The sequence below is a fragment of the Rhinolophus sinicus genome, chromosome 7 (genome assembly GCF_057876585.1).
Source record: "Rhinolophus sinicus isolate RSI-liver-muscle chromosome 7, RSI-T2T, whole genome shotgun sequence".
NCBI classification, from domain to species: domain Eukaryota; kingdom Metazoa; phylum Chordata; class Mammalia; order Chiroptera; family Rhinolophidae; genus Rhinolophus; species Rhinolophus sinicus.
Window position 1 is genome coordinate 55,646,851 of NC_142507.1, and position 25,473 is coordinate 55,672,323.

The 25,473-nt window shown below is 63.2% G+C and overlaps 3 protein-coding genes across 32 annotated transcripts in view; 2 read left to right on the top strand and 1 right to left on the bottom strand.

Moving 5' to 3' along the window:
• The window catches only part of PEAR1 (platelet endothelial aggregation receptor 1), a 31,070-nt gene extending 28,182 nt beyond the window's left edge, over nucleotides 1–2,888 (top strand). For all 7 annotated transcript variants that reach the window (XM_088799691.1, XM_088799692.1, XM_088799690.1 and 4 more), the window contains 6 exons: nucleotides 99–311; nucleotides 514–602; nucleotides 710–845; nucleotides 999–1,073; nucleotides 1,152–1,385; nucleotides 1,700–2,888. In XM_088799691.1, coding sequence (XP_088655817.1) covers nucleotides 99–311; nucleotides 514–602; nucleotides 710–845; nucleotides 999–1,073; nucleotides 1,152–1,385; nucleotides 1,700–1,851 — 899 coding nt within the window. In that variant the 3' untranslated portion in view covers nucleotides 1,852–2,888. The remainder of the gene's footprint in view (nucleotides 1–98; nucleotides 312–513; nucleotides 603–709; nucleotides 846–998; nucleotides 1,074–1,151; nucleotides 1,386–1,699) is intronic.
• A 144-nt stretch (nucleotides 2,889–3,032) lies between these two features.
• LRRC71 (leucine rich repeat containing 71) lies at nucleotides 3,033–12,416 on the top strand. 13 transcript variants are annotated; one of them, XM_074318711.2, is made up of 15 exons: nucleotides 3,033–4,025; nucleotides 6,380–6,529; nucleotides 6,788–6,913; nucleotides 7,079–7,154; nucleotides 7,337–7,417; nucleotides 8,616–8,684; nucleotides 8,890–9,049; nucleotides 9,142–9,225; nucleotides 9,311–9,400; nucleotides 9,867–10,013; nucleotides 10,201–10,294; nucleotides 10,509–10,597; nucleotides 11,463–11,577; nucleotides 11,903–12,024; nucleotides 12,194–12,416. In XM_074318711.2, exons 1-15 carry the CDS (start codon nucleotides 3,866–3,868, stop codon nucleotides 12,311–12,313), a joined length of 1,683 nt encoding a protein of 560 aa, XP_074174812.2. In that variant the 5' UTR covers nucleotides 3,033–3,865; the 3' UTR covers nucleotides 12,314–12,416. The 13 variants fall into 13 exon arrangements, 12 of the variants coding, with proteins under 12 accessions (XP_074174812.2, XP_074174817.2, XP_074174809.2 ...); XM_074318716.2 differs by having other exon boundaries at nucleotides 12,239–12,416; XM_074318708.2 differs by having other exon boundaries at nucleotides 11,463–11,552.
• Nucleotides 12,417–13,484: 1,068 nt separating this feature from the next.
• ARHGEF11 (Rho guanine nucleotide exchange factor 11) overlaps nucleotides 13,485–25,473 on the bottom strand; it is a 75,823-nt gene continuing 63,834 nt past the window's right edge. For 10 of the 12 annotated variants that reach the window (XM_074318706.2, XM_074318705.2, XM_074318704.2 and 7 more), the window contains 19 exons: nucleotides 23,353–23,532; nucleotides 23,226–23,273; nucleotides 22,849–23,036; nucleotides 22,503–22,649; nucleotides 22,271–22,350; nucleotides 22,047–22,172; nucleotides 21,514–21,631; nucleotides 20,705–20,883; nucleotides 20,125–20,200; nucleotides 19,743–19,910; nucleotides 18,951–19,041; nucleotides 18,216–18,341; nucleotides 17,795–17,856; nucleotides 17,287–17,505; nucleotides 16,745–17,107; nucleotides 15,778–15,873; nucleotides 14,823–15,049; nucleotides 14,542–14,731; nucleotides 13,485–14,340 (listed from right to left, as the gene is read on the bottom strand). In XM_074318706.2, coding sequence (XP_074174807.2) covers nucleotides 14,282–14,340; nucleotides 14,542–14,731; nucleotides 14,823–15,049; nucleotides 15,778–15,873; nucleotides 16,745–17,107; nucleotides 17,287–17,505; nucleotides 17,795–17,856; nucleotides 18,216–18,341; nucleotides 18,951–19,041; nucleotides 19,743–19,910; nucleotides 20,125–20,200; nucleotides 20,705–20,883; nucleotides 21,514–21,631; nucleotides 22,047–22,172; nucleotides 22,271–22,350; nucleotides 22,503–22,649; nucleotides 22,849–23,036; nucleotides 23,226–23,273; nucleotides 23,353–23,532 — 2,743 coding nt within the window. In that variant the 3' untranslated portion in view covers nucleotides 13,485–14,281. The remainder of the gene's footprint in view (nucleotides 14,341–14,541; nucleotides 14,732–14,822; nucleotides 15,050–15,777; nucleotides 15,874–16,744; nucleotides 17,108–17,286; nucleotides 17,506–17,794; nucleotides 17,857–18,215; nucleotides 18,342–18,950; nucleotides 19,042–19,742; nucleotides 19,911–20,124; nucleotides 20,201–20,704; nucleotides 20,884–21,513; nucleotides 21,632–22,046; nucleotides 22,173–22,270; nucleotides 22,351–22,502; nucleotides 22,650–22,848; nucleotides 23,037–23,225; nucleotides 23,274–23,352; nucleotides 23,533–25,473) is intronic. The other 2 variants (XM_088799688.1, XM_088799689.1) reach the window with 2 other exon arrangements.

The window sequence follows — 25,473 nt, forward strand, 5'->3', positions numbered from 1 at the left end:
GATCTGGACCCCTACTCTATGGGTCTCGTGCATGCATGAGCCCCACGGTCACCAGCAGAGCCAAGACGCTGTCCTGAGTGACCCCCCCCCCCAACTAGGAAGCCAGGAACCCTTCACCATGATGCCCAGCCCTCCAGTAGCCTATAATTCGCTGGGAGCCGTCATCAGCATCGCTGTGCTGGGGTCGCTGCTGGTGGCCCTGGTGGCGCTGGTCATTGGCTACCGCCACTGGCAAAGGGGCAAGGAGCGCCAGCACCTGGCAGTGGCCTACAGCAGCGGGCGACTGGACAGCTCTGAGTACGTCATGCCAGGTGAGCTGGCCTGCGGGCGGGGGCACATAGGAGTGTGGGGGACACACAGCAGGGCTCCTACATCCCTCCCTGGGCCCAGGAGAGGGGAAGTGGGGCGCTGGAGGGAGAAGGGGGCTCAGGGCCGACCCCCGATCTCCTGGGACAGAATGCCCAGGCCTGGCTCTGACCAGGCAGCCCCCCATGCCTGAGTTTGTCTTTGCAGATGTCCCCGCCAGCTACAGTCACTACTACTCCAACCCCAGCTACCACACCCTGTCCCAGTGCTCCCCGAGCCCCCCGCCTCCTAACAAGGTCAGTGCTGGGGGACGCGTGCGCTGCGGACGGACGGGTGTCCACCTGCTTCTCTGGAGAGCCCCTGCTTGCATGTTTCTCTCCCTGTCCTTCCTGTCCCCCCTCAGGTTCCAAGTGGTCAGCTGTTTGCCAGCCTCCAGGCACCTGAGCGGCCAGGGGGGGTCCATGGGCATGATAACCACGCCACCCTGCCTGCCGACTGGAAGCGCCGCCGGGAGCCGCCTCCAGGGCCTCCGGACAGGGGTAGGAGCCTGAAGGTCAAGGCCTCCTGGCAGCCCAGCACCCGCCCCGTCTCAGTGTGTGTCTGTGGACCGTGTTCTGAGCCTCAGTGCTGGGGGAGGCTGGAGCCGGGGGAGGGGCCAGGGGTCTGATGCTGCGTGGTGTCCTGCTCCTCAGGTGGCAGCCGCCTGGACCGAAGCTACAGCTGTAGCTATAGGAACAGCAGTGGCCCGGGCCCCTTCTGTAGTAAAGGTGTGTGCAGGGGAGGGGGGCTGCCTGGGGCAAATGGGCCAGGGCTGGCCTGAGCCTGACTGCTTTCCCTCTCCTCAGGGCCCATCTCTGAAGAGGGGCTGGGGGCCAGTGTGGCTTCCCTGAGCAGTGAGAACCCCTACGCCACCATCCGGGACCTGCCCAGCCTGCTGGGGGGCCCCCGGGAGAGCAGCTATATGGAGATGAAAGGCCCTCCGTCAGGGTCTGCCCCCAGGCAGCCCCCTCAGCTCAGGGACAGCCAGAGGCTGCAACGGGACAGTGGCACCTATGAGCAGCCCAGCCCTCTGACCCATGGTGAGCCCTCCACTGGGGCAGGGGCCGGAGAGAACTGGGACAGGGAGGTAGGGAGGGGAAGGGACAGGGAGAGCATTGGAGGCAGCATGATGTGGCAGCAAGAACTTTCTGATACCCAGAAAAGTGGGGACAAGGCGGGTAACAAAGTGTCCTCCTGTCCTATGAGGAGGGCAGGTCTGGGTGGCCTTGTCCACGGGCAGCTGGGATGCTGCACAAACTGGCCTACAGCCAGGCACCAGCCCTCTGTCTGGGGGCAGAAGAGCCAGGGAGGTGAGGAGCCACCTGCCCCTGTCCTGTCCCCTTTCTGTCTCCAGACCGAGACTCCGTGGGCTCCCTGCCGCCCCTGCCTCTGGGCCTGCCACCTGGCCACTACGACTCCCCCAAGAATAGCCACATCCCCGGACACTATGACCTGCCCCCTGTGCGGCATCCCACGTTACCCCCACTTCGGCGCCAGGACCGTTGAGGAGCCAGATGGTGTGCAGAGGCCAGCCCACCTGTTCTTGCTGCCCAAGGCTGGGGATAGCGCCGGCTGTGCCCTGCCAGGAGAGGGAGAGAACCGGCAGGCCGAGAACATGGACACGTCTAACAGACGAAGAGAATGGAGACATGGGAGCAAGGCTCCCGGTTCCACGTTGGGACACTGGCTGGCAGGAGGCCTGCATTCCCTTTCCTCAGCCCACCGCACCCCAAGGCCCCCAGGGCCTGTGTACATATCCTGGTGGGTGGGGTGTTGCCGGATGAGTCCGATTTCAGACTGATGTCTAAAGTGTATATTGGGTACCTTTCCTATGCACTCCCAGGCTGGGCTCTGTGTGCGTGTGTGTGTGTGTGTGTGTGTGCGTGAGCATGAGCATGTGTGGTTTCAGTGGGGTCCAGGCACAGGCCCTGCCCTTCGGCCCTCACCAGTTAGTAGAGAGGCAGCCTAAACTCCATTAACTAGTACTAGTCTCCTAACTGGCCCCCTGCATTCACTTGGTACCCGCTCCAGCCCAGCTGGCTAATGTCATCCCTGCCTGAAAACCTGCATGGGTGCCCCACTGCTCCTGGGCCAGACTCAGAACTGTCCAAGTTCCTAGAAAAGCCTCTGCTGGCCTGGCTGTCTCTCAGCCTCACTGGGACTGCTTGCTGTCCCTCTGCCCCAGTCATACTGGCCTCTCAGCCCTCCTCGCAGAGAAGCCTTCCTGCCACTGCGACTGCACAGCTGGAATCCTCTTCCTCCTCCTCACTCGCTAACTCCCGCTGGTGCCTCCCATCCCGTCCTCTGGGAGGTGCGTCTCTCTCCTGGCACTGATCACAGCTGCCTTCATTCCGCAGATACCTGCAGGCCTGCAGGGTGCCAGATACCCTGCAATGTGTCGTTTATTTATGTGCTTCTTTGATTAATCTTTGCTTCCCCCACCGGACTGTAAGTTCCCTGCAAGCAGGGGTCCTCTGTTCATGCTCCACATTGGTTCCCTTTGGCACAGAGTAGACACTCAATAAACGTCCCCAAAAGGCTGAGTGGCTGAGTGAATTAAAAGTAGCAGTGACACTGGTAACATGGGCACACGGCATGCTCCGAGTGTTAACCGACGGCATAGGTGGGCACCTTCCCCAAGCTGGCACTGCTACGGGGGAAGCAGCAAGGCTGAAGGGCGGCAAGGGCTGGGAGTGACAGTGGGGCTGTGGGGGCGGGAGGCAGGAAGGTAGACAGGCGAGAGTGGACTGAATGAGGGCCCAGCAGGGGGAGCCCGCGAGGCTAGACTACCTGAGGACCTCGACACCGGGATTTCTGGAAGCGTGACCTGCCTTGTTAATTCATTAGCAGATCAAGTAAGGCCCCAGAGCGCCAGGAGGCTAAATAGATGCGGTTAGAATGGAAAGCCGGCGCCACGTCAACTCACTGTGGGTCTCTCTGAACGTTTCCCACCAGAAGCCCTCTGCTCACAGGCCTAGGAGGGCGGGCCCAGGGACAGGATCTGCCCCCATCCGGACTCTCCCATCCTAGGTTCCTCAGACTGTCACCATCCCTGATAGGCCGGGCCAGCTCCCCGCTTTCCTGGGCTCAGTTTCCTGGGCGACTTTGGATGGCTGGGCGCCCACCGTATCCCTGGCCCCGGTCCTGGGCCGCCCTTGGCCTTCTTTCCTCGCACGCAGTCCGCGGGGCCGGGCCCTCCAGGGCTCTCCTGTCACCGGGACCTCAGGCCGCCCGCTCTGGCCCCGCCCTGCTCCTGCCTCGGCCGCGGCCCCGCCCCCCACCCCGATCTAAGACCGCGGCGCCGGGTCCGCACGCGTGCGCTCAGCGGTTGCCCCATCCGCCGGCCCGCCCAGCTCGCGCGGTTGTCGTGGAGAGGGACGCGGAGGCGACGCAACTGCGGATCGCCGGGTCGGTGGACGCGGAATAGAGACCCCTGATTCATCCACTGCCTGAAGAATCACCACCGTCCTGCCTCCTCGTCCCCGTGAGGGTTCCCTGAGTCGCTGCCGACCGCACCCACATGTCGGGAGAAGGGAGCGCACCGGGGACCTCGCCCAGGGCCCCGCGTCCCGCGACCCAGAAGACGTCTGGCACAGTGAGCAAGAAGGGGGATCGCGGAGCCAAGGAGAAGCCGGCGACCGTCCCGCCGCAGGTGGGCGAGGAGGAGCCCAAAAACCCTGGTACGCAGGCGGCGGGGCTGGGGGATCAGGCCTGGGGGCTGCGGCTTGCGCGCGGGCTGGCCAGGTGGGATGGGGCGGCGTCCCTGCGCCAGGCACCGGACTGGACGTGCAGAAGGACGCTGTGGTGGGCGAGACGGCCCAGCCGGGACGTAATAATAGACTTTCTGGTGCCACGTTCAGTATGAGTGTAGCTAGCTCCTGGCTCCTGGTAAGAGTGTCACAAGTGGTAACATCATCAGGTGTGTGGCGCCGGGCGCGTTTCTTCTCTGTAATGTGGAAATGTGAGTCCTGCCCGCCTGCGGCGGTGAGGAGTTGCAATGGAGTTGATGGTGAGAAAGCGTTTTGTAAACTGCAAATTCGTGTTCATTCAACAAGCATGCATTATGCCCCCACTGTGTGCGGAGCGCCCTGTTCCATCTTGAAATAGGATCCCAGTTTGACTCCCATCAACTTCCTGAATCTCAGCTTGGCAGATGTTTGAAATGAACTATCTTAAAGAAGCCACACTGGTTTGGGGCTGACAAACGCAATAAGAGGCGTTGGGAGGACCGGGAGAGGTCCCCCTCTTTGGTCCAATGCAGACAGTCCTGCACGCGTGGGATTTACATGCTCTGAGAAAATAGAGCCAAGAGGAGAGTGTAAGTACGTCGGAGTGTGAAGTGCTAGAACCTCCACGGAAACGCATTATCCGCAGAGGGGAACTGATTGAAGGCTTCTTGATTCATAACCACCAGCTTTGCCACCAGACACGGAAAAGAACTTACCGGCCCTGGGGCAGCGCGCTAGCTCAGTTGGTTAGAGCACGGTGCTCTTAACAATAAGGTTGCCAGTTGAATCCCCACATGGGCCACCGTGAGCTGAGCCCTCCACAACTAGATTACTTGACTTGTTGCTAATGGGTCCTGGACAAAGACACTTAAGTAAATAAAAGTTAAAAAAAACCCCACAAAACTTACCGGTCCTGCACTCAGGGTAAAACAACGTGGGAAAAGGCCTTGGTCAGGCGCCATCTCTTCGTCAGTGCCGGTGGCAAAGCTGCGGGTCCCAGGTAAAGCTTCTTGAGAAGAGAAGCGAGGCTCTAGAAAGCGCTGCCCAACAGAACTTAATGTGACCTCCGAAATGTCCTCTGCCTGCGCTTTAGCTAGCAGTGACCCAGCGGACGGTGCAGCGCTAAAATGCGCTTGCTCCGGCCCTCCTCACCCCAGCATCCGCGAGCTTGTTCGAAATGCAAATATGGACTCCACCTGGGCTCAGGGATCCGAGTCTGCGCAGACCCGCCCAGGGGACTATTGTAACAGGCTTTCCGGTGTTCTTACAGTTCAAGAATCTGTTGTAGAGAAAGGTGGTAGGAGTGAAGCGAGGAAGGGCTGAGGGTTCTCCCAGCAGAGGGAACAGCCCAGGAAAGCAGGGGTGTGCAGGAGTCAGCTTCGAGGCGGGTCTGGGGTACCTTTTGTCCATCAGCTCACGTTTCTTGTGTTTGCGTCCCCCTGGGCGCATGAGGAGCACGTGTCTCACCCCTTTTCTGCAGGAACCTTCAAAGCTCTCTGCATCGTGCCCCCCCCCCCCCAGTCTCTCCACACCCTCGGGCAGGCTCCTGCTGTTAGCCACAGTTCCCCCTGCCCTGGGTGGTGGTGCTGCCGGGGCTCTAGGCCGCCGGGCAGGTGGGAGAGCCAGCGGGTACCAAGCCAGCCCTCTGCCTCCAGGTTCTGCCATTCGCCAGGGACACCCTTCCCACTTCCAGGCCACACTTCTTCCCGGATGCCCACGAGGGAGCAGGAAACAGCGGGGTCTCAGGGACTCAGGGTGGGGTGTGGTGGGCAGCTGTCTGAATTCATCAGTGCTTCACTGATTAGTATTTCTAAGGTGTTTAGAACAGTGGAGCGGGACAGGAGAAATTGCTGTATAAATGTTCGCCAAACAAACTAAAGCCCGGCGCTCTGCTGGACTTGGGGGTATGTGCGGTGGGGATGGGAGTGGAGAGGGTTCCTTTTGCTCACATCAGGCCTGGGGCTTCTTTCTCCGTGTGACCCTGGGGTGGAGACACCGTGTGGGAGGCGGAGACTCCCCAGGAGCGGAGAGCCCAGTGGAAGCGGCCTTGACCCATGGGGTGGGTGGCGGAGCCGGCACGCCCCGCGCCCCTGGCCCCCTTCCTTCCAGGTCTTGATTTCCCACTGTTTCCAGCGTTGGTCCTTACAACGCAACTCACATTTTAAAATGGTTGTAAGGCTGTCCGCCTCGGAGGGGTGGCCCATCGTGAGGTCCGAAGCCCCGCGTGGTCGAGCGTGGGAACGCATGCGGGCGCGGCCTGGGGCTGTGACCACAGACCCGCGCTCCCTGCGCCCCCTCGCCCGCAGAGGAGTACCAGTGCACCGGCTCCCTGGAGACAGACTTCGCTGAGCTCTGCAAGCGCTCCGGGTACACGGACTTCCCCAAAGTTGTCACCCGGCCCCGCCCGCACCCTAACTTCGTCCCGTCCACGTCTCTGTCGGAAAAGCCCACCCTAGGTGAGTGACAGTGGAGCCCCTTCAGGGACACCTCGTCCATCCCCAGCCTCCCGTCGCACGGGGCCGAATGGCGGGGCGCATGGCAGGGTGTGTGTGAGGGGTGGCTTCAGGGGGCGGCTGGGGAGGTGGGGATGCCCCGTCTTCCCCTCCACACTGGCAGACCTCAGCCTGGCCCCAGCTGCAGCCCCCGCCAGCGCCGCGCCCCCTTGGGACGGCCTCTCCCGCCTCACCCGGTCCCCTCGCACCCCTTCCTGCTAGACGACCAGCGGCTGTCGGGGTCCTGCAGCCTCAACAGCGTGGAGAGCAAATACGTGTACTTCCGTCCCACAGTCCAGGTGGAACTGGATTCGGAGGACAAGTCGGTGAAGGAAATCTACATCCGCGGTGGGCCCCGTCGGTCCTCGCCCCGCCCCTCCGCGTCTTCGCCCCGCCCCGTCGGTCCTCGCCCCGCCCCTCCGCGCCTTCGCCCCGCCCCTCCGCAGATCCCCCTCGCCTTCGCGCCCCCCTTCCCCCGAGGCCTGAAGCGCCCTCCTCCTTCCGCTTCTTCAGGCTGGAAGGTTGAGGAGCGGATCCTGAGCATCTTCTCTAAATGTCTGCCCCCGCTCGGCCAGCTGCAGGCCATCAAGTGAGGGGATGTGGCGGAGGGGGCGGGGACGGGACCTGAGACCAATGTGGGGGATGGCTCGCCAGAAAGAGCTGAGGGCGCAGGGAAGACCCTGGGGACCTGGAGAGGCGGGAGAAGCGTGCGGCTGCGAGGGCCGCGCGGGAAGGTGATACACAGCTGTGTTCCTGTCCCACCGCCACCAGCAGCTTGTGGAAGGCGGGGCTGACTGAGAAGACCCTGGATACCTTCATCGCTCTTCTGCCTCTCTGCTCACCCACGCTCAGGTCAGCACAGCGGGGCAGGCACGCGGGGAGGCCCCCGTGCCGGAAGCAGGCCGAGTGGGCGGCCGAGCGCGCAGTCTGGGGAGGGGAGGGGCCCTCCCAGCTCCTGCAGCCTGGGCCTCACATCCCTGTGGAGACAGGGCGCAGCCGGTGTCTGGCTGGTCGTGAAGCTCCCAGGGGCCACGACGCCGGCTGCCCTCTTCTGCCTACAGCAGTGCCGAAGAGCCTGACCTTTGGGACCTCCTCCCCTCCTCCCACCGCCGTCCACGCTCTCTCCCTGCAGGTTTTCCCGTTCCTCGCTGCCCGGGGCCTGACACTGTACTAGGGGCAGGTCCTTATCCTCCAGGACCTGGCAGTCCCGGGAGGGGGGAGGGACAGGATTTAGGAACAGATACCACAGGGCAGTGGGGCACTGTGGTGGTGGAAGACTGGCTCAGTGGAGGCGGCACCCCCCATGGGTGTGGGGCAGGGTGTCCTGGGAGACAGCCTGGAGGAGGTGGTGTGGAGCTGAGCCTTAAAGGATGGAAGATGAGCCAGCCTGAAAGGTTGAGCAATGATAACATCATGGGAGAGATTTTTCAAATATAGAAGCTTTGTAGAGGGACCATGTGTTGTTACATTGATTATGTCCCAGTTTCTGTGAGATAAATCCATGTAGGTAGCTGGGTGCCTCTGGCTCAGAGTCCTGCAGAGGCTGCGGTGATCTCAGCTGGGCGGGAGCATGTGCTTCCCAGCTCACTCAGGTGGTCGCAGTGTCCCGTGAGCTCCCCCAAAGGCATGAGTGCCCTGCCCACATGGCTGCCGGTGACCCAGAGTGCCAGAGACCACCCAGATGGAAGCCAGTTTTTTTGGAAGCTAAGCTTAGAAGTGGCCTCCCATCACTTTGGGCATATCCCATTCATCAGTGTGAGTCACTAACTCCTGCCACACTCAAGGGGAGGGGATTACACGAGAGCATAGGAACCAAGAAGTGGGGGTCATGGGTCGTCCTAGAGTGACATCCTAGAGTGATGGCTAACTCTGGATGAAATGACCCCTTTATGTGCCACTCTTCTGGACTGTTAGTCTGGAGAACTGTCTCACAATTTCCTCTGTTGGGGGCCATCCTTTGACTGTTTCCGAGCTGCTCTCCAGAGTCCCACGCTTCCTCACCTGGCCTCGGTGGTGGCCTCCTGGTTCTCAGACCCCCTCCTCCCCTCAGGAAGGTATCTCTGGAGGGGAACCCACTGCCGGAGCAGCCCTATCACAAGCTAATGACGCTGGACAGCACGTGAGACTCCTTTACCCCACCCCCTTCTCTGGGCCTGCCCCCATTCCAGGCCACCCCTAGTCTCTACCCTTGCTTTCCCTCGAGCACCTCCCCAGGGAACCTCAATTCCTGTCCCTCCACCTTCAGACCCGATGGACCTCCTCATGCCGCCACGTTCCCCGAGGTTCCGGGTTCCTGGGACCCTCTTTCCTCTCCCATTGCCCAGGGTCGTGCACTTGTCTCTGCGGAACAACAACATTGATGACCGCGGGGCGCAGCTTCTGGGCCGGGCTCTGTCGACGCTGCACAGCTGCAACCGGACCCTGGTCTCGCTCAACCTGGGCTTTAACCACATCGGGGACGAGGGCGCGGGCCACATCGCCAATGTGCGTGAGCGGCGGGAGGGACCCAGGGGTCCCCGGCGCCGGGAGGGACCCAGGGCCTCACTCACACCCACTCTGCCCCGTCCTGCCCCCAGGGCCTCCGGCTGAACCGCTCCCTGCTCTGGCTGTCCCTGGCCCACAACCGCATCCAGGACAAGGGCGCCCTGAAGCTGGCCGAGGTGGGTGTGCCGGCGGGCGGCCGGTGGAGAGCACGGCTCTGCTCCGGCGTCTGACCCGCCGCCCCGCCCCGCCCCGCCCCGCCAGGTCCTGCGGCCCTTCGAGCTGGAGCACCGCGAGGTGGTGGAGCGCCGGCGCCTCCTGCTGGCGAAGGGGGAGCAGGAGCGCTCGCGGTCGGTGAGCAGCCGCCCGCGGCGCAGGCCTGTCCCTCTGCGAGCCTGGCCCGCTCCGCGCCTCGTCCGCCTGCACAGGCCTAGCGAACGCCAGCCCCTCAGGGCAGCAGCGTGCCTCGTCTAAGAGGAAGCAGTAGATTTAGCCCGCCCGGCCACACAGCGGCTCGGGACCTTGGCATGTTAGCCTCTGGCCCTGCTTCCTCACCTGTACCTACTTCTCAGCCTTGTTGAGAGGATTGACTGAGTTGATGCGAGGAGCGCACGGGAACGTATGAGTCGGAGCCCCCACCCCGCCCCCAGGCTCCCTGCCATTTCTTCCTCACAGCACCTCCCAAAGAAACCACTTTAGCATGTAGCCAGGAGATGGGGGTGGGTGCTGCCAGTGGGTCTTCCACTCAGGCGGGAGGCTCCCCCGCCCTCACTAAAGGGCACCGGCCTCTCCCCCCACTGTCTCCCCTCTGTGAGCACAGCCTTCCCGCTCTCGGCATGGGGACTCCAAAACGGACCGTGAGAAGAATCAGCTGATGGGGCTCAGTTCTGTCACCCTGGATAAGACAGAGAAGATGCCAGCAGTGAAGGCAACTAAGGGCCTGGGCAAGAAGAAGGAGAAGTTGGGGGTAGGTGAGCGGTGGGCACGAGAGCCTCGGCCTCGGCCTCGAGGAGCTGTGGGGCTTGGAGGTGAACAGGTCGGGAGTGAAGGTCCCACCCACTTCCTGCCCAGGGTCCTAACACTGGCCCCTTCCCCACCTGCGTCCCGGCTCCCAGGGAGGGAGGACTTTCACCTGTCTCTTACGTCCTCCACAGGAAGTGGTGAAGAAGGAGGAGAAGTTGGGGTCTGGGCCGTCACCCATACAAGGAACCCCAAAGAAGGAAGACCCCGCAAAGGCAGGCAAGGGGAGTAAGTGCCAGCGGCTCTGGGGGCCGGGCCAGGAGGCAGGAGTGGGGAGCTGGTCTCCTGGCCTGTCCCACCGTGCTCCGCACTGGTTTCCCGAGGCTGCCCCCCAGCCCCCAGCGGGGCCCCCTCCAGCTCTGTTTCTGCTGCACCCAAACCCAGCCCTTCTCTGGGGACCCGGGTGGTGTCAGGCCTGCACTCTGGCTCCTCTTCCGTCCAGAGGTAACCATCCCTGAGCAGAAAGTGACCAAGGGGAAAGGGCCCAAGACGGGGAGCAAGGAGAAACGCAACACCCTCCTGGACTCAGAGGTAGGCTGCCGGGCGCCCGTCCCACTCTGCCGTCTCCAGCCACTTGCGCTCACATTTGGTCCTCCACTCCCGCCCCAACCACTGACCCGCAGCCCGAGCTGGGCTTGCTGGGGTTACCGGCTGCCCCTCTCCCCTTCAGGCTCCGGGACACCTGGGTCTTTCCGGGCCTGTTAGGAGTCCCCCTTGGTCCTGTCTGGCCTTCGGCTCACCAGCACCTCCTCTACCTGCTCGCACAGCTGCTCTGGGAACAGTTCCCCTCCTTTGCCCCAGCCGCCCTTTCCCTGTCCACCGGGACGTCCGTTCCTTGCTCCCCGACTGCCCATTGCACAGCTCCCACGCCTGCCAGCCCTCAGCTGTGGGTGGAGCCAGCTGCCCCGGGAGACTCCTACCCCAGGCCAAATGGCCTCCACTTCCCACAGCCCTCTGGCACCCAGGCAGGTCTTAGGAGGGTCAGGTGGACCCTGTGCTGCTGTTTTGCACAGGACTGTGGCACTGCCTCCCCATCCCCCGCCATCCAGTCCTCTGGCCGCCTCTTCTCTTTGCCTGGAACCGCCCCGTATCTCTGTCTGGGCACTACCACATCCCACCCCAACTGCAGCTCACAGGCCACCTCGTCTGTCCGGGAGGCGGGGCTCGGTGACCCTCTCCTGTGCTCCCACAGTACCGAGCTTGCCTCTGCCACTTGTCACACACACTTTCTGGTCTCCCTACAGTTGTTTCTTGCGGGTATGCGTGTGTTTATTTTTGTGTCCCCAGCACCTAGCACAAAGCCTGGACTATGGCCGGCCCTGCAAACGTGTGTTGAATGAGTGACTGGCCTGGTGACCAGCGCCCTGTCCCCTACTGCAGTTATGTTCTCCTTTAGCAGCTGGTTGCTGAAGCTACTGAGATGCTCAGCCCTCTGCTGGAGCCGGTGGAGCACCGCTGCGGCAAAGTTTTCATGGCTGGCAACAAGGTCCTCTTGTACCTCAACCTCGTCCGTATGTGCTAAGCCCCCTGCCGCTTGCTGCCTGGGTCCCCTGCCGTCCCCACCCCGACCCGCCTGTCCCATGGTTGGGCATCATGGTGCTGGAGGCCCTTCTGCTAGGGCTTTGGGGGAGGGGAAGTCAGGCCAGGGCCGGACAATTCGGGTAAAGAGGGAGCTGAGAGATGGGCGGGATATAAAAAGGCCAGGGAAGCCGCCAAAGGAGTGGTCGCAGGGCAGGAGCAGCTCCTGGGTTGGCAAGCTGGGAGCTGGCTGTGGAGCAACAGACAGTGGCGGGCGTGTGTCCGGCGGGGAGGAAGCTGGCCCGCTCCTTCCTCCAGGAAACCGCATCACGGAGGTGGGGCTGGAGGGCTTCCTCACCTCGGTGCAGTGCCAGGCCCACTTGCTCAAGTCCAAGAGTGCGTCCAAGGGCCCCGTGGGGCTGCTCCGGCTGTGCCTCGCGGTGAGTCCCCGTCGGCCCTGGCGTGGCTCTGCTGTCCACTTGTCTCCATCATGACACAACCTCCATCTGTCGCGGTGCAACCTCAGCAGTCACTCTGCCTTCTGTCTGTCCCGGGACACCCCCATTGCCGGCCCCTGGGTCAGCTGTCAGCCTACCGTTCCCTCTTCAGAAAAACCTCTTCTCCCTGCCATGTCCTGCGTACACCACGATCCAGGAGCTGCTGCTGCCAAGGGACCCCCTCAGCAAGGCCAAGGCCAGGGAGGAGGAGGCCACGGCGCCCCCCACCTAGCCCGTCCCTCCTGCGGCCCGAGGCCTCTGCTGTCCCTGCGGGCTGAGCTCCTGGGCGCAGCGCGCGTGCATCATTAACAAAGGCTTTGTACTTCTTTCTGCGAGGTTGTCTCTAAACTTTGTTCCAGAAACCCTGGTACTTGGAACATTTGGACAGAGTCACTCTTACCTGTGTTCCCTAGAGGACACGTGCCTGCAGATGTCCTCGTCGGCTTATTAGGGGCAGCCGACGGTGTGGGGGGACGTCAGGGCTGCCTCCCGAGAGGACCCACACACAGGGCCCAGAGCATGCAGGCTGGCTTCTGGGGAGCGACATCCGGGAGCTTCCCGAAGTGTCCCTTCCTCACCTCTGGGCAGACTTGACTTGGTGCATGTCTCCTCCTCCTGTTGACTTGACAGGGACCTCTCCTCCTGCCAGAGCAGCCCCTCCCCAGGGCAGCTGGCTGGGCGGCGGGAACCTCGGTCACTCTAGATGGCAAGCTCACTGCAGGTGCTCACCCAGGGTCCCCTCAGCCCCTGCCACTCCTGTCACTCCGGCTGGAGTCCTTTGGAGCATCAGCGAAGGCTCCCAGAGCCCACGCGTCCCCCTGCACTGTCACTGTGAGAGGGCAGCACCCCAGGGGTCTGCAGACCTAGCACTGTGCCAGGATCGGGGCACACTGGTGGTGAGGGCTGACAGTGTGTCCTGTAGGCCCACAGGCAGGGCAGACACAGCGGAGGTTTGGACGGGTCCAGTCCCAGGTCCACTGCTGCCTTCCAGGGGGTCGGAGCCTGAGGGAGGGTGTGTAGCCGATGAAGCAGGAGCTGGCTGGGCCGGGGCCTTGAGCTGTAAAACCTGGAAGCTCCCGGGGGCAGTGGCCTCGTGACTCTGGGCCCAAAACTCCTTGGGGGGGGATGGGGAGTGCGTGTCGTCTTGTGCTGGTCGTGCCCAGCCTGGTCCAGTGGGCACATACCTCCCCCGGGCTGCCAGGGGGAGGGCTCCATCCCCACAGCCAACTGGAACCAGTCTTGGGACAACCATTGCACCTTTATCACAGCGTTTCCAAGAATCACACACACACCGCCACAGTGAAGAATATTTAACTTTTCTTAAAAAAAAAAATCTTAACCATGAAAGGAAGAAAATAAAAGCGTATACATCATTTTAACAACAAAACAGTCATTTCCATATCTATATTTTATATATTATATATATATTTATATATATGTATATATACACCTAGCACAGTGTGTATATTCTATTAGTCAGTGGGGACTGCAGTGGACGCGGTAACAGGCCAGTGCTGCGGTGGCCCTGGGGACGCTCCAGCACTCAGCCCCGCCTCCAGCTCCTGGGGCCATTCGCTCCGTACCTGATACCCGGTTTTCTGTAGTGAGGGTGTGGGGAAGGTGGACACAGGTGGGGTAGGAACACCCCTGCAGAGGAGACGACCCTGGGGAGGGAGAGTCTGGCCGGCCCCTGTGCCAGCTGGGCCCATGGGCCTGGGACCTGGTCCCGGTGCTGGGCGGTGACTAGGAGATACAGGGAGCCCCCTCTTCCCTTAGCAGTCGCTTCTGTAGCTGCCCCGGCACCCAGGACAGGTATTTACAACAGCAAAGACGCACATACATACATACATACATATTTACAGGAAACCATGTGACCGAGAGGTGGAGGCGCCCCCCCAGCCCTGGGCCCTGTGGAGACGGGGAGGGGAACAAAGTGCACTGACATAGAAGCCTCCCTCCCCTCGCACGTCTGAGGGCGCCCACACACAGCCGTCCACAGGCACAGGCACAGGCAACGTGGGCCAGGGGCCTTTCACACGCAGTCAGCATGCGCAGGGGACCAGGGACACGGGGTCTGGGGGCAGGGGAGGGGCCAAAGGGCAGGAGAAGACACGGGGCTGGACTCCCAGGGGACATGCGGGCGTCCCACCCTGCCCTGCCTCGGGCCAGGCCCTGGGGGACGGTCTGGAGGTTTGGACAGTCACAGTCTCGGGGATGTGGCTGCATGTGCCGAGCTGTCTTCCAGGGGAGACCTGGGGCCTGTGAAGGACACGGTGATGACAGTGAGCAGCTGGCCCCTAGGTGACCCTCCCTCTTAGGGTTCGCCTGGAAAGTCCTTGAGCTCGTGAGGGCCAGGGACTTAATGCATCTGGGGACCCGTCAGAACCCCGCTGTGTCCTTGCTCTGCGTGGTGCCAGGACCTCTCACCAGCTGGACGCCCAGTGCCCAAGCTTCACTCACCGTCCTCAGGGCAGGGCCCCAGCTCACAGCTGTCCCTGCAGTCAGATGACGGGGGCTCCTTCGCTGAAAGTGACAGGGAGCTGTCTGTCCACTGGGCCGCCTCCGTATGGGAGCTGCCCACAGGTGTGGTGCCGCCCGAGGACTCGCCCCCGAGGGACAGCAGCAGTTCTCTGTGGGCCAGCTCCAAGTCCTGCAGAGGACAGGGAGGTCTGTTGTCGGGCGCTGCTCCTGCCAGAGGGGGGCTCCCGGGGACACACGTGGCCCACACCCCGAGGCCTCACCTTGAGTCTGTGCAGCTTGAGGGTGAGCTCCTGAATGGTGTGGAAGATGACACCCACATCCCTGAGGGCCAGGCTGGGGGCTGAGTGGCTGGGGCGCCTCCGATCCCCACTCTCCCTGCGCAGCTGGGGCCCAGGCCCTGGGAACCAGGCAGGGGGGCTGTCTGGCTGGGGAGGGTCGCTGCTTGAGTCCAGGGGTCCTGTTGGCATGCTGACGTAAAAACAGTTCCCTGTCCCGTGGCAAGAGAGAGATTAGGAGGCTGAGCAGAGAGCACGTGAGCCACCCTCCCTCGCTCGGGTCCCTATGCCGGCTGGCAAGAGACCGTGGCCTCACACTGACTACCAGCTCCTAAAGCCCTCCGCCTCCAGGGAGCCTTCCAGATGGCAGCCTCGCGTTAGCGTGGCCCAGACCAGGAAAGAAGCTTAGAGACGGGATGGAGGGACAAGTGGCAGGCTGTTGTGTATCATGTGGGAGACGGGAGGGGGTCCCATCCCTTGGAGGGAAAAGAGATGGTGGCCGCTTTCAGGCACCTTTGAAAAGCAGGGGCACTGGCCGCTTTCCATCGGCCCACCTCCAGCTCTGCTGATGAACTCAGCACCGCCCGTCCCAACTGCCACCTCCGTCACGGTCCTGGAGACACTCGGGCTCACCGGGCGTCACACAGGACAGTTAGCACAGGCAGACACCGGGAACCCAGAGGCCACATGAGCATGTGTGCAGTGACACAGGACTTGTGGTTGGTGGAGGGACGCAGTGGTCCCAAATGTCAGGGAGAGGACATTGGGCGGGCCCTGCCCCCTGGACTGAGCACAGGGGCTCACGCCTCTGCTCTGAAGGGGCCTGTGTGAGGATGGCACAGGGTCTGCCAGCTTCTGGTCCACATGCTGTATCACCGAGACCCGCCAGCCGAGGGAGTGTGTCCGTGGGACCACACGGCGCCCGGGAGGGGTTCGTTACCCGCAGCCTTTGCTCCGCCTTCCACGTCACGGGGCTCAGGCTCTGACGGGCGGCTCTCTGGCGGGGCAGGGACAGGCTTGCCACCTGCGCCCTCAGCTGCACCAACACCACCACCACCAGGGAGAGCAGAGAACGAAAGAGAAGGGAGGGGGAGAGCGGGAAGGACAGCAGTGGGTGGAGACAAAGAAAACGGGAAAAGCAGAGTGAACGCAAGGTCACATGTGACCACAGCCGCAGACAGCTCTCCCACCAGCTCACCGAAGGAGAGAGAAGGAAGGGCAGCTCCCAGAAACCCAGGACAGGGCGGGCCTCCGGCAGGCGGGCGGGCGGGCGAGAAAGGCTCCCAGGATAGGAGGCAGAGCCGAGCGCTGGGGACGGCGGGGCCACCCTTTCCACCCCCGGCACCAACTCCTGCTGCAGCTGCTTCCACAGACCAGTGCCCCCTCCTCAACGGCCCCTCCCATAATGGCCAGTCTGGGCCTTTCTGTCCACAGGTGGGGTGGCCCCTGCACTTGGTCCCGTGCCACTCCCCGTCCTGTCCTCGGCCTCTCAGCCGGGCCCACGGCCCCTCCTAGCTTGTCAGGTCCGGCTGCCCCAACCCCACGACCTGCCATCTGCAGGGACTGGCTGCACGCACCGTCCTTGTCTGAGGGATGTGACACCGTGCGGGGTGAGCAGGGACCTGTACTGATGGCTGATGTGTGCCAGGCAGGGGTGATGCCCTCACATCACAGAATGAGGCTCAGAGATGACTCAGAGTTTGCTCTACAGTCACCCAGGTATGAAGTGACGGAGTGGGGTCGTGCAGCCCCAAAGCTGTGGCCGGCTATCACGTGTGCCGCCCGGGATGCAGGGACAGCCCACGCATGGCTTCTGGCACGTGGTGGGGAAGGAAGCAGGTGTTGGGGGAACTGGCCTCTGTCCTAGCCACAAGTGCCTGTTCCTCCAGTGGGTGCGTTTACTTTACCTCTTCGCACGACTTGGTAGCTTCCTGTGGCCTCCGTGCTCGAAGCCTCTTCCCCGGGATTCTCGTCACGCTCGGGAGACTCCCAGATCCCAGAATTCCTAGTCCTGGGGGGCAGGTGCCCCAGAGAACAGGGAGCCACATCCTCCTGCTCTGGCTGGGCCCCCTCTGACCCTGGGAGCTGGGTGCCGTCCCCTCCGCCCCCACTGGGAGCTCGCTCGGGGGAGCCTGGGTCCCAGGGGTGAGAGGCGGCGCTGACGATGGACGGTGTGGGTGTCAGGTCATCCTCGGGGTCCCCGGCAGCCTGCGGTCCCAGGGGGTGACCCGGCAGCAGGCCACACAGGATCAGCTGGCGCAGGTTCTCCACTGCAGGGAGACAGGCGCTAGATGCCAGGGTGGTGGGAGGGTCGCCACACCTCCCCCACCCCCGTCACAGGGCTCAGGCACGGAAATGACAGCTGTGGCCCTGCAACGTGTCTCTTCGAGCAGTACCAGGGACTCTCGGGCAGGTGGAGGGTGGACACGGGGGGCCACGGGGGGCTCACCATCTTCCAGGGCAGCATCGGCGAGTCCATCCATGAGCAGAGGGCCTGGGAGGGGCAGGACGATGGGGTCCCTGGTCCTGCCGCCCCTGCTCGCTCCGTGCAGGGGTGCGGAGGGGGGAGGCCCGGCACCTGGCCCCTCATCCTCGGTGCTGCCCCCAGGCTCGGGGGCCGCTGGCAGCGCCGGGTGTTCCCCTTGGGCCCTCTGCTGGGGCCCAGGGCCTGCAGTACACAGAGGACGGTGTGAGGCAGGGAAGAGGGAGGGCGTGTGGCTGATCCCACGCCAGCTTGGGTGTCAGGGGCTGGGGGGCCTGGCCCGTTAGGGCCAGAGAGTACTGAGCACCTACTACAGCCAGGTCCTGGCCCGGGCTCCTGGCAGACCTCAGTGAGTAAGGCAGACCGTGGCCGAGGAGCTCCGATTCAGTGCGAGGGCCAGATACAGAGTAAAATGGGTCAGGAAGTGGGGAGTGCTGTGGGAGGAGGAGCAGCCGACGGGGGACCACACCCTCACCTCCAGGCAGCCCCTCAGGCTCTGGTTCACTGTGGAACACTTCTGAGTCATCCAGCTCTGCCCTGGGGGCGACAAGCGGTGGCAGGTCACCTGCTGAGAACGCTGGCTCTCTGCCAGCCAGGAGGCGGAGAGGTTGTGGAATCCCACCCTCCCGACTGAGAATGGGCAATGAAGGTGTAGGGCCCAAGAAGGGCCAGGTTTCAGCACCTGCTGGCAGCCTGCACAGCGGTGGGTGCCGACCAAGCCTCTCCCGTCCCGATTCTGCCCCCACCCCACGTCAGTGTAGTGGCCATTACAGCAGGTAGGGGCTCTTGGGCACAGCACACAGGGAGGGAGGCGGAGGTGTGCCCAGAGATGAGGGCAGAGGGCAGCGGCAAGCGAGTGGCTTGCAGGGGATGGCAGGGGCCTGGAGGACAAGCACCTGTGCGGCCTGGGGCTTGGGTGGGCCGGCCCCTGGGGGCCTGGCGGTGGGGGGTGGGCGGGCGTAGGCGCAGCCCCAGGTCGTCTGGTGGCGTTCTGCACGGCCTCTTCCAGCAGCTCCATCCACCTGCAACTCGGCAGACGGGGGGCTGTGAGGACAAGAGCTGGCGCACACACGGCACCCCCGGCCACCCTCGTGGGCCTGGTGCCCTTCTCGGTGCTGCCCCAGCGGCCCTCAGGCGGCTCCCACCTGCCCTCAGAGCCTCTGTATCTGCTCTCTTTCACGATACCTCATCACCCACACCCCACAGATGGACACCCTGAGGGTCAGAAACTGCCTGTCTCGCCTGTCCTCCCTCTGCGCCATGCCACCTTGGCAGGCACCGTTAGGGAGCATGGTGGGTAGAGAACCGGTGGTGGGGGGGTGAGGGTCCTGGAGGTGGACAGCTGAGAAGAACGCCTGAATTTACAGCACCCGCTGGGGACAAGGACGAAAGTGGGGCCGGTGAAAGGGAAGACAGCACAGGGGCTGGCAAAGGCCTCCCTGCCACAGGCCTGCTTGCAGGGGACGGACTGCGACCCCACAAGCTTCTCTGAGTCCGTTCGATCTCGCACTTCCTGCCCAACGCCCGTCCTCTGAGGGCTCTGGGGCCCATCCCTGCCTTTCTGTCCTCACACACACCACCCTGGTCCCACGGGGGCAGCAGTTACGTAGGACCCTTGACTCAATTCTCACGTGTTCTTGTCTGAAGACGTCAACGCCACCAGCTCATAGATCTGGGGGGGGCCCAGCTCGGAGGTGCAGATGATGAAGAAGGCCCGTTTGTCTGCGAGGACGGGACGGTACAAGGGTCTGCACTGGGCACAGCAGGGTGGCCAGGGCATGGCACCCGGCAGCCAGGCGACAGTGCAGGCCCGGAGCCCGGACCCTCGACACGGGGGAGGAACGCAGCATGACACACACCTGGGTCATCAGAGCCATCGGGACCCCTTACAACAGGGACAGAGGGAATTCTGGAACCCCTGCTGGCATCTTTCAGGGCCCTGCCGTCACCCTCCTGCGGCCCTCAGAGCAAAGGCCGATGTGCACGGTGCTCGGCTTTGTAACACTTCTCATACCCACCATCCCTTCTGAGCTCCCAAGAGCAGGGTGGGTGCCCCGGGCGGCACAGCTGAGGACAGCGAGCCCAGGGCTGTGGTGGCCGGGCTCTGGCCCCAGAGCGCTCCCTGTGCCCTGCCTCCCCCAGAAACGCCTGTGCACACTGGGCTGGGCTCTGTGGGCTCCAGTCCCCTGCCCGTCACTTGTCGTGGGAAGCCATCCCGCTGCCCATCCCCCCATCCTGACCCTCGCTCACCCGGGCGGGGGCTGCCGTGGCGTCCTGTCTGCACCAGACTGTCTGTTGTCATCTGGGCACCCCCCCAGCCCACCCCTCACCCCGTGCTTGGATGGGGCAGGGCGGTGGAGGAACACGGGGGGAGGGGGATGTCCGAGGCTGCACCGCCCAGGCTGGCGGGCCCGCGGGCGCACCTGTGGCCACAGAGCGGACGAGCACGGCATTGAGCTTGAGCACGGGGCTGAAGGTCTGCTTGCTGTCCGCCGAGCCCACGGCTGTCTTGCTGTGGCACTTGAGCAGCAGCTTCTCGTCCTGCTTCTGCAGCAGCACCAGGAGGTCCTCCAGCAGCAGCACGTGCAGGTCTGGGGGTGGGGGCGAGGCGAGGCGGGCACTGTCCCCATGGCCCCGGCAGTGCCGGCACCAGTGGCTCTGGGCCTGGCTGTGGGTGCTCAGCGCCCGCGCCTCACCCAGTGTGCGCCACGCTGCCCCGTGGCCCCTCCCTGCCCCCGGGCCGGGATCCAGGTGCCCAGGGACGCAGCCCAGCCGCCAGACGCCCCGGGACCGCCCGGCACACACCCAAGGTCTTCTCCTTGCTGATCCTCCAGGTCAGGGGCCCCTCGTGGATCATCTTTCTGGTGGTGAGATCCAGGCTCTGTCAGGGAGAAGCCACTCACTTGTCGTCTGTCCGTCTGTTTGTTCGTTCATTCACTCATCCATTCAGTCACTCACTCAGCAAGTATTCAAGAACCCGCTACGCGCCTGACACCAGGCTAAGCTGCTGGGGACCAGGGTGACAGGCGTCCCTTGCCCATACTCTTGTGAGGGACACACACAGGCAGAAAGGGCCCTGCGAAGCCCTGTGCTGGGGGACATGCCGACGGGCCCACACCTTCCTTGGAGCTCGGCTCCCCGCCTGTCCCTTCAGCTCAGTCCCTCCCAACGGAGAGTCCTCTCAAGTCTAAAGTGCCACCCCCGCTCTCATGTGTGTCTTCCCTGGCGGGCTGCCGGCTGCATCGCCCTGGGGACAGGCTGACCGTGCACCCCCCGGGCGTGTACATGCCCAGTTCTGTAACGCTGTCCTCACAGACGGCCCCCGACCCCTGCCCCGCTCCGGGCCCTGACCAGCGCTGTTCCCGGGGGCGCCCCTGGCTCCTACCTTGAACTCTGCGGCCAGTGGGTTGCTGGCCCTGTCCAGGGAGGTGGTGTCCAGCCGCTTCTGGTAGCCCTCCACGCGGTGCCGGTTCTCCGCGTGCCTCACTGCTTCGTTCACGAACTTGAGAATTTCCCGGCACTGGTCCCGGGCCCGGCACAGTTTCTCATGCTCAGAGGTGCCACCTGCCAACAGTGCAGAGGCGGTGGTGGGGATCCTGCACGAGAAGTCAGTCCGAGTCCCACGTCCCCACGTGTCACAGCCCTGGCGACCACCGCGGACCAGCAGGCATGGTACACACACGCCGCTCCTGTACAGACGGTCCCTATGTACGGACGGTCCTCGGGCCTCAGACCACCGCTCTGAAGACACTTACGGCTCTTGAGCATGTGTGCTACACCTCCACCAGCTCTACAGGTGTGTGGGGACAGGGACAGGGCTGAGTGTGACTGCGGGCAGGCAGCGTGCCTCAGGAGCACTGACACAGCACTTGTGGAACGACTCGTGCCCCAAATTTGAGGGTGGTGAGGATCCCAGGACAGTGAAAACTGGGGGCCAGGCCTGCATTCAGCAGTCGCTACTCCTCTAGGCACCACATATGGTGTGTCCTCTGTGCACAGAGGTGCCCTGTGGGGTCCGGGGGACTAAAAGCCAGTCACGGCCCCTGCTGTGGGACCTCGGCCATCAGAGGCGCCAAGGTGTGTCCACTCAGAGGCTGCCCTGAGCCATGCCACATCCTGCCCGTGCCGAGCACCCGCTGTGCCCAGCGCGCTCACAGTCACTGTCGTCTCTGAGCCCGCCCGACGCCGGCCTACCCGCCGTGTGCCTGATGACGCTCTCCAGCAGCAGCGGGTACTTGGTCAGACGCTGCATCTCGGACACGATGAGGTCGCGCAGCTGCAGCCGGCGGCACTGGGGGTTGCTCTCGGCCTCCTGAGGAAGGAGGTGCAGGCGTCGGGGGGGGGCGGGGGGGAGTCAGAGAGGGGGGGTCGGGGGGGTCAGAGAGGGAGCGTCAAGGGGGGGTCGGCAGCTTCCGCTTTGACATTTAGGGGACGGGTGGTAGGCACAGGGGGACAGAAGCCACACGGAGCAGGTACGGTGCCCACGTCTAAGACAGGAAGCAGGCCCGTCTACGGGCACAGGGACTAGCAGGCGAGCCAGGCCACGGACGCTCATCTGGCGCCTTTTGTGAGCAGTGGTCTGTGCCGACTGGGCGTCAGTGTTTCTGGAGGGGACACAGACACGGGGGGCTCCCCAGTGCCGGAGCTGGGGCCCCTTGGTGAGCCCCAGGCTTTGCTAAGCCAGCACGGCTGGGCTGAGTGTCGGGGTGGCGAGAGCGGGGGCGCACCTGCAGGAACAGCTGGAGCCGGCTGTCCTTGCGCTGCCTGGCCTTGACCAGGTCTAGGGCCACCGACTGAGACGAGCAGAACCGGGCGGCCACCTGCTGCAGCTCCTCCCGGGCGGGGCCGTCAAACTGAGAGCAGAATGGACAGCAGCCCAGGCATCAGCGCCCTGCTCGGGAACCCCCGCCCCGCCCCACCCGCAGGCCTTGGGGCGCCGTGTGCCTCATACCCGAGCCAGCATGAGGTCACCGACTTCCCCAATGACGGGACCCTCGTCCCGCAGCTTCTTCATGGCTTCGCACCAGCAATCTGGGGTGAGGGGAGGAAAGGGGCCCAGGGCTCAGCACCGCTAGGCCCCTGCCCACCACACCGGGGCCCGACAGCGCTGTGGGCGAGGGGCTGGACACCGTGGGACGGGAGGCGGGTTCTGGACCCGTGGGGCTGCCAGGTGGGGGGCTCACTGTGGATCTCTATGAGCTCGGGCAGGTTGGGGAAGAGCCGCGCCAGCTCGTCCCGGGGCAGCAGGCCCTCCTTCCTCATGCGCTGGTAGAAGACCAGGTCCAGCACGCGGAGTGTGCGCAGGTGGGACGCCTCGGTCACAAACAGCTCTGGGTGGGGAGGAAGCATCAGCGAGGAGCGAGCGTCACTAGCGTGACCCCAACCACGTCCCTTTGGGGAACAGTGCTGCTTTCAAACAGTAGCGACTTTCCTGTCACCCACGAGCCAGAACGGAGGTGCCGCCCCAGGCCCCACACTTGGCCCCCATCCCCACAGGACTTGGGGTGGCGGGGGAGGGGCCAGCCTCACCGTTGATGACCTCCTGCCGGTCGATCTCCCTCTGGCTTAGCCCGGCCACCACGTCCCTGCCCACTGTGTGCTGCCAGTTCTGCGTGTCTGGCTCTGGCTCCAGGTCAGACAGCTGGCCCAGATCGTCCTCGAGGAGGTGGGGGAGGACGACGTCTGAGCAGAAGCCCAAGTTGGGGGACTCGACGCTTCTGGGGGAAAACGGGCAGCTCAGCTTCACTCAGAGGCAAAGTCACACGTGGGGTCTGTCCCTCCCTTTCCGGTCCCACCTGCTTGCCCAGGCCATGAGTGCACCCCCACCCAGCCTCTGCGGGGAGGAACGGCTGAGCATGGCTGGGACACGGACACCAAACACAGGTGCTACTGTACCCGTGACATACCTGCGGCCCATTTTGGGGGTGAAGGGAGGGGTTGGGTTCTCAAGAGACCTATGGAGAGAGCATCAACCCTCAGCACCCTCGGCCCCGCCCCTGCCCCGCCGTGTGGGTGGGCCGAGCCCCTGCCCACCTGGTGGAGAGGCTGGAGGCAGAGGAGGAGGCCGACTGGTGGAGGCGGGCGGCCTCTGCTGCAGCGTCCATGTCAACATCACTGCGGGAGCGGGGCACGTTCTCCGCCTTCCGAGAGCGCTTCAGCTCCTCGCGGCCCTTCAGGCTCTCAGAGCGGCCCAGACGAACCTCGGAGCGCGAGCTGGGGGAGGGGTAGGAACCCTTCGCACCCAGAGCGCTGGCCAGCCTCACCCACTGCCTGTGTCAAGGGCACCTCAACGCTGCAGACTGCCCCCTGCCCCACAGGCCCAGACACCTGGATTCACCAGACACCAGAACTTGCCTGACACAGATGCTTCTCATGGCAAACGACCCCTGCTGCTCTACAAAGCCTCCCTCTCCCCAGCCTGTCATCTCCCTTATGATGGCGACCAGGAAGGCAGATCTGGGACCGACACGATAGACTTGTGGTGTGTCCTGATGCCAAAGGCCCCCACAGGGACTAGCGGGTCCCACCCTGCCCGTCCCTTGGCCCATGTCTTGCCCTCGTCTAGGGAGCGGGTCAGCTCCCACCGTGGACCCCGCTTCACAGGGTCAGCGAGGGTAGCACAGGCACCGTCTTTGCGCTCTCCTAGCATGCCCTCCCCAGCCTGCCAGGAAGTTCTGGGGCCCGATGAGATGCTGACGACGGTGTTGCACTTTCCATCAGCCCCGATACAGCCCAGGACGGTGCTGCCCCCACGGCGTGCTGACATTCCCGCTCTGCGTCCTGCCTCGAGACCCACAGGGGCCTGCAGTTTGGAGAGCGCTCTGCCCCAGAGCTCAGCCAGCTGAAGTATACAAGGAGCACAAGTGGCTTGGCCTCTAAACCACTGAGGGTCCATGGGGCGCCTCGCACCCAGGGGGTCCCGAGGGCTTGTCCGCAGGGCTAGAAACCACACGGCCAGTTCTCCACTAAACTCACCCCCGAGGTCTGTGAGAACAATTCCAACCCACACTGATTCCAAATGCTGTCACCAGTGTCCCTGAATGGGACACACCTCATCTAAGGAGGTAACTGGGGCTGCAGAGCTAAGCAGCTTCCTTCGAGTACCCAGAAGTGAGAGACACTCCCACCAAGAAAGGAGGACAGAACCAGCCTCCGGCCAAAAGTTCCTAGAGCACTGCCTTCTAGAATCAGTGCTCCTGACATCTGCTAAGTGTCTAGGACGACCTCCGACCCGCCTTGTGATACCACTGCTAAGACCGCCAGTGAGCTTACAGTCACGTCCAGGGTTCCCAGTGACAGCCCTGGAAGACTCAGGGTCTCAGTGACTGCCAGGGCAAGGCCACCCAGCAACTTCAAGAGCACGAGTCTGCGAACGGTCTCAAAGCGGTTCTCAGAACGTCCATGCTGTATCTCACAATCGTGTATTTGATCCGTCTGTAAGATCACGCCTACCCCAGCAAACACGTAATTTGCGTATTTAATTTACGCAGTCATTAGAACCCAACTTCTCACCTCAGTACAAATCTAACTTTGATGCTTGTGCCAAATGAGAATTTCCTTTGATCTTAATTCTCATTTGGCACAAGCACCTCACATGTTTTAAACTTAACGGAAAGGAGTGCCTTGCATACGAGCAGGACCATCTGATGCAGTTTATGATTAACTACTTCAGAGATAACGCTTCCCCGTGAAGGCTTGTGCTCACCACGTGCCCTGTGCCTGCCCTTCGTCCCACCGAGGGGCTCGGACTCGCGTGCACACAGCACTATGTTCGTATACACAAGACCACATTGCTGTTCCTCCAGGGGGACCTAAGGAATTTGCAAGGATATTTCTGACTATAGACAAAGTCTACTTAAGAGCTGACTGTCAAGTTTCAGCTGTGACTTGACTGTTGTCCCACCACAGTCGAGAAAAAGTCCAAGGGTGTATCCAACACCAGAGAAGGGCTCTAGTCAAACCTGGCCTAAGGTGGAGACGCCACGGCCTCTAGTCCCTGTTTCTTCTTGGAAAGGGAAGAGCAATTCGTTTTGAACCAAAGCACTTTCTATGTCTTTGTGGCTGAGGACATCTGACGCCCACAGTTCCACCATCTGCCTTTGAAGCCCCAGCAGAAGCTCATGTCCAGCTCTCTCCCTCACGGGCCTCAAAGGC

Coding starts and splice junctions, on each gene's coding strand:
- LRRC71 (XM_074318708.2), top strand. CDS start 3,866: ATGTCGGGAGAAGGGAGCGCACCGGGGACCTCGCCCAGGGCCCCGCGT. Junction 8,685..8,889: donor CTAATGACGCTGGACAGCAC/GTGAGACTCCTT, acceptor CCCATTGCCCAG/GGTCGTGCACTTGTCTCTGC. Junction 9,401..9,866: donor AGCAGGAGCGCTCGCGGTCG/GTGAGCAGCCGC, acceptor CTGTGAGCACAG/CCTTCCCGCTCTCGGCATGG.